Source organism: Hirundo rustica, chromosome 8 (genome assembly GCF_015227805.2).
Source record: "Hirundo rustica isolate bHirRus1 chromosome 8, bHirRus1.pri.v3, whole genome shotgun sequence".
NCBI classification, from domain to species: Eukaryota; Metazoa; Chordata; class Aves; order Passeriformes; family Hirundinidae; genus Hirundo; species Hirundo rustica.
Window position 1 is genome coordinate 18,341,181 of NC_053457.1, and position 6,000 is coordinate 18,347,180.

The 6,000-nt window shown below is 42.8% G+C and overlaps 1 protein-coding gene across 14 annotated transcripts in view; it reads left to right on the forward strand.

Annotated features, from left to right (window-relative positions):
* Nucleotides 1-5,715, forward strand: part of WDFY4 (WDFY family member 4) — a 131,969-nt gene extending 126,254 nt beyond the window's left edge. For all 14 annotated transcript variants that reach the window (XM_058421537.1, XM_040071402.2, XM_040071403.2 and 11 more), the window contains 4 exons: nt 1,183-1,365; nt 1,976-2,063; nt 4,283-4,394; nt 5,383-5,715. In XM_058421537.1, the coding sequence (XP_058277520.1) occupies nt 1,183-1,365; nt 1,976-2,063; nt 4,283-4,394; nt 5,383-5,449 (450 nt within the window). In that variant the 3' untranslated portion in view covers nt 5,450-5,715. The remainder of the gene's footprint in view (nt 1-1,182; nt 1,366-1,975; nt 2,064-4,282; nt 4,395-5,382) is intronic.
* Nucleotides 5,716-6,000: the final 285 nt, after the last annotated feature.

Below are 6,000 nucleotides of genomic sequence, written 5' to 3' on the forward strand. Positions count from 1 at the left end.
TCATAAACTAAGGGGGATTGTAAAAGCTTGCTATAACTAATTATTTCAGTTTTAAATCCCTGATCCAGACCCGAAAAGCACTGTAGATCATTGCCAAATGCCTGGACATCATGTACTCTCATGCAGATACGGTAGCTGAAATTTAATCTCTTGAATTATTGGCAGCTCTGCTTTGAACACACTATCATTTTTTTATCTCCAGAATTCTGCCCAGCAGGGTGAAGAGCCCTGGCCCCAAATGAGGCAGGGGAGAAGTGAGGTGTGAGTTGACTCAAACCAGATGCATGCTGCTAATTTAGGGCACACTGTCCTTTCTCAGAACCAGATGACTTTGCTGATGAGGTTCTATTTAGCTGATTTTTAGTATGGAGCAAGAAAAGTTATGTAGAATTTCAATTAATAGCTTGATCAAAATGCACTTTTGATTAGATCATTTACAATTGCAGCATTGGCTCTTGGTTGTGTGTGTTCCCCTGAGGACTTACCCGTGTATTTGCTCCTTATGAGCAGTCTCTGGTAAGGCTGCACCTCCGTGGAATGGAGGGAAGAGGTGCCGTGCAAAGGATGTTTTCTGCACCACAAGTGCAGGTCACTGGATGCAGGGCTGGCCATTGGTCAAACGCAGAACACGGTGTAGAAATGCGATGACAGTGAGCTCCCTGTGAGGGGCAGAGGAGGATTGTGAAATCACCAAAGGCTTCGTAGCTAAGCAGGTGAACCCCACGTCCTTGTTTCAGAGAATGCTTATTTGTAAAACTTTCAAGAGCACTAGTCCTGGCCCAGAACCTGTGCTAGGCACTGCTTGTGCACAGCCCCTGCCCCTGACAGTAGCTAGGTCAGTCTGCCAGTCTGCATTTTTACTAAAAGCCTGGACTTCATGGAAAACAGAAATGGAACATTTCATTGAATATTTTTATTTAAAAATGTGAAAAAAAAACTTTGTTTCTGCATTATCTTGCTAAATCAGCTGTTTCAGGTTTCTGTGATGTAAAAATGACAGAATTTTTCATGGGAAAAAAAAAAAGAGTAATTTTTGCTTCGTCTGGTTTATATCATCTGCCCAGAAGAAAAACAATGGTCAGAATTTAAATCAGAGCAATTCATCACTTTCTAATCAGCATTCAAAAGTTATGAGGAGGATGAGTGTAGGACTTTGAGACATTGCCCCTCGCTGTGTTACAGGGTGACATTATCTCTTGTGCGGGATCTTACCTGTACCTGTGGACAGTCAATGGGCAGCTTCTCGCAAGCGTCAGCACTGCCCGCAGCCCCACCTGCCACATTGTTTGCTGCTGCTTTGCCGACGTGATGGACTGGGACACACGCAGCATCATCATCACAGGAAGCACAGATGGAGTGGTGAGGGTAGGTGAATGGGAGAGAGGAAAAGGAACTCATTGTAGACCGGAGGTAGAGGTTTTTTGCTCTAAATGGAGGGACAGAGCTACTAAAAGCCCAGGGCACTTTCTTCACGGTGCAGCAGAGGGCAGAAAATGAAAATCAAAGTAAAATATTTGCTTCCTATCAACTTTTATCCTCCTGACAAGAGGACTTCTTGCCATATGGGGGGAAATTTGAAAATGTGCTGTCCATTCTGGGGTGATTCTGAAAACAAAAACTCAATCACTCCTCAGAAACGTGTTTGAATATGGTTTCCGAGAGTTCACAGCTCAGTATATTAAGCCCTACTTTCTCATGAGTAGGAATTCACTGCTGATTCTGGGTAGGTGAACTTCCTGGGTTACTGGCATTTTTGATAGCGTGTCAGCCTTGCAGCCCAGCAGCTCCCTGCATGCATGTCCATGTCACACCTCCAGTGTGACGCCCTGCAGCACAGTGACAGAGGAGGCAACTGCAAAATCTTGTTTTGTTGTTAGAAGCCCAATTCCCACCCCTCACTGGGAAGCAAGAGCTGAATCCTTCTGTCCTTGTTACAATCCATGTTTTTTCCACTTTTACCCCCTCACTGGCACAGCTGTGGAAGACCAAATACAGCAATACCCCAGAGCAAGGTGCCGGGCTGAGAGTGCAGAGCGGCGCGACGGAAGAGCCGGGCAGTACAGGTATGAGCGCAGGGTGGGCTGTGAACTGCAGTGTGACCCCGTGCTGCAAGCCTTGTATGGTTGTGAGGAAGAAGAGGACGTGTGAGCACAGTGGTGTGAAGGGGAGATGGTGTGGGCAACTGGTGCAGTCTTACTGTGATCAGCAGTTGTGGCAGGTGGCAATTGCCCCACCTTTGAGACAGAGAGCACACCTGAGCCAGCCATCTCATGGGCACACCTGGATGAAGCTGAAGGCTTTGCCTCGGGTTCTCCCATGGGTTCTGTCAACCTCAGAACACCACCTTTCTGCTATGAAACCAATGGCTGGAAATAGTCCTGGCTCCAGAATGTCCACTGCCTTGGCACCTCTGCTGATGTCCTGTACTAAAGTATCCTGGCATCACATCAGAGGGGGCAGTGCCAGATCCTGCTCTGGGATGGAACAGAGAAGTTTGTTGCCTTTGCCACCTTAAAAGATGTCAGAGGTCCTTCAAACTGGTGAGAGGCCCTAGTTCTTGGTGCTGTTTTTTTCAAGGCTATGTGCAGCTGAAGCTGATACTGTGGAGTTCTCACAGAGCTGAGGTTAATATGATCATGGGACCATGGTGCTGACTGGTACTAAAAACAACTCAAGCTTGCTTCTCTGTTCTAACAAATACAGGAGCTGAAACCTGTCAGAAAGCTTTAAAGACACATCCTAAATAGCACAGTTTTCTTTTCCCATAGCTTTTTCTAAGAGAAAGGAATTGTGGTGTTATTATGTATAATTTACTCCACTTATTTGCTGTGGTCCTCATTACAGACATTCTCTATTACTTCAATTTTAGGCACACAATTTGCATAAATATAGAGCTATAGATGTAACATCTGTGGGAAAAAAAATTATACAGTAATTGGGTATTACCACAGAGATCTTCAGAAGTGTTGTTCGTGGAACTTTGCATCAACGTTACTCAGATTGCTATGTGAAAATATTTCTGATATGCCTCTGTATGTTTAATGGCCTAACCAGATACTTATCAAACCTTTAGTCATGCCTCAGAGTAGCCAGAGCCAGATGCTTCTAGGAAAGGTGTAAGAACACCTGAGATGCCCCATGTGAGATATTCTGGCTGTGGTAACTTCATATTTGTTTTTGTTCTCAACTCTAATCGAAGACTGCTTTGTCAATAAGTCAAAGCAAAAGACTTAATATTCTTTCCAAAATCCCTGTGGTATTCTGTAGTCATTTTGTTGATTCTCTTTACCTATAGAAAAGTCTCCTTTGATTTAAGAATTTCTGAAATTGTTGTCTATAACTTTGCTTGGCAGGTCTTTCCAGGCATAATTGCATATGCATTTTTTTTATCAGACTGATATTTTAGCTATTTGTAAAAGGTATATCTTAAACAGTTTTCTAAATGAGGATTTAAAAGCCATCCATGGGAACACAGCAGAACACTTTGTTTCTGGGTTGTTTTTTTTTTCCCCAAGAGGACCATAAAGAATTTGTGCCTATTTCAGGTATCTGGTGATGTGTAGAGACAACACCTGTTTGCACACAAACATAAGGCTGTATGTTTTCAGATGGATATGGGAACAGCATGCTTTAATAAAGAGTTGAGAGGTATAATCAAAGCAGGGTCATACTCCCTTAACCTATTCAGATTACTTCAGAATTATTTTAAATGACCAAATATTCCCACATCTCATTCTGGGCATTAGAGAAAATAAAATTAATACAAAACAGTCATTAAAAAGACCAGAGTAACTGTGATTGAGTTATGTTGTTCGGTGTGCATGTGAATGTATGTGTGCGTATGTGAAATGTCCACAGCATTTAATTATTGGTTCTGTTATGAGCAGATTTAGGTAAGTTGATAATACCAGGGCTTTATGTAATTTCTTTTTACTAGGCAATTATGGGCTGTATTATATCCTGGCAGCAAAGTATTGTGGGGCATCTTATTAAGCACAGAGCCAGTGAAAACTGATGAACAATTTTGCTGAACTAGGCATGCAATTTAGAAAGCAATAATACACAAATCCAATTTAGCACACAATTGATACAGCCGCACGTCAGCACATGTAACTATCATAGCCACAAATTAAATTGGGATGGGCCTATTTTGCAACAGCACAGGCCAAGATTAAATATATTTGTTCTCAACTTAACAACTTGCTGACCGTAAATAATAACAATCCCATCCATGCTGCCCCCTAGACGCTTTCTAAATATTTATTTTTCAACCGCACAACAGGTAACAAGCGTGGAAAACATCTTGTTCTCTGTCGGGAACTGAATCCCAGCGTTGCCCTGAGTGGCAAGGCGAGCAGGACGAGCCCGGCGGTGACGGCGCTGGCCGTGTCCAGGTGGGGCTGCCCGGGAGGGGGGCCCTGGGGCGGGGCTGGGCTCCTGCAGTTCCTTCGCTTTGGGGCTTTGGAGAGCTCAGTCGGACCTCTTGTAGCCATGAGCAGCCCCTCGAGGAGCTGGCCTGGCTAGGTGCATTAATGAAGGACGTTGCTGGAGTCACTGGACGTGTAGGAGACAAGCCAGGAGCAAGAGCAGGTTTTGGCCAGAATACTCGTAGAACTCAGTGGCTGCTACACCATCTCTGCCACACAGAGGTAACTCCTATCTTAGGAGTTGCTGGAGAAACTACCTCCTTAAAATGTGAACAGGAAGTTTTTGGCCAAAGGACCGCTTTATTGTTCAACTCCCCTCAGTTTGCAGAGCCAGCAGTATTTTAGTTTACTCAAGTCCCTCCCGAAGTCATCTGGCTATAACACTTGTTTTATCTCCTACTCCAGGATGTTACAATGTACTGTAAAACAGTTACCGTCTCTTTCTCCGAAAACATTGAAATGTTGACAGTTGATAAAATCTTCCTGCGTTCTGCATGCTCAGCTTTAGCGCAGTTGGTGTGATGTTGATGTGCATTGAAAGGGGCAGCATTTGGGGTGAGGGTTAGTTTCATTAGTGTTGGTGGCACTGTATGCAGCAGAGATTTCATTGGCTGAAGCCAGGACATCATGCTAACAAGTCTGAATTCTGAATCTGGACAGCAGATTATTTAATAGCCATAGGATCTCAGAGAAGGGTAAGAGCTTCTGATCTGGTTAAGTTGTCTGCAACTCACCCACTGAACTCCAGGAAATTCTGGACCCAACTCTAAGCTTGGTCTTTGAAGTACCAAACTCTGAATATTCTCTAAATAGGTCTCCAATTTTAACTTTAAAGATAATGTACATCCCTAAATATTGCATCCTCCTAATTGTTGCACATACAGAAAAAGCCTTGCTCCTATTTATGTCTTCTTCTTAAATATGGTTTTCTTTGTCTGTTTCTTTCTTTCTCAAGAAATTCCTCCAAGCTCCTAGTTGGTGATGACTGGGGAAGACTCTGCTGCTGGTCTGTGGATGGCTAGGAAGAAACAGCCAAGATTTCTTGTTTTTTCAAACTTCTGGATGGAGATAAAATTCATGCTTCAGAGCATGAGAGAATCAGAGAACCTGGAAGTCTCTGGTTGGAGACTGAATCTTAAGGGATTTGTTGGACTGACCCTGCAGTCAAGCATAAACTAAATTAGACACTGGGCCCCAAAGTTGTGAGAGAAGCTGACAGATATGCACATAGACAATGAGATTTTTGTAGTATTTGTCTTGGGAAAACTTTTGTATTTAAAATGTTATTTTGGATACTGAATTTGACATAATACATTGTATTTCACAAATATTATTTAGCAAATAAAACTGCCTTGATTATGCCAAAGAGGAGTGTAGCTTAATAATAATATACTGTATTTTTAATATCATGTGATAAAAAATACTTGGGTTTCAAAGAGGTACATTCCAGTATCTGTTCTTACTCTTCCCTCCTCCCTGAATTTGCATAAAAATATATGCATGACTTTTGAAAAGCTATTTTGTTTGCAAAGTGAAGTTTGAAATTCCCAGCATGATGCTGGTGCCTTTATCC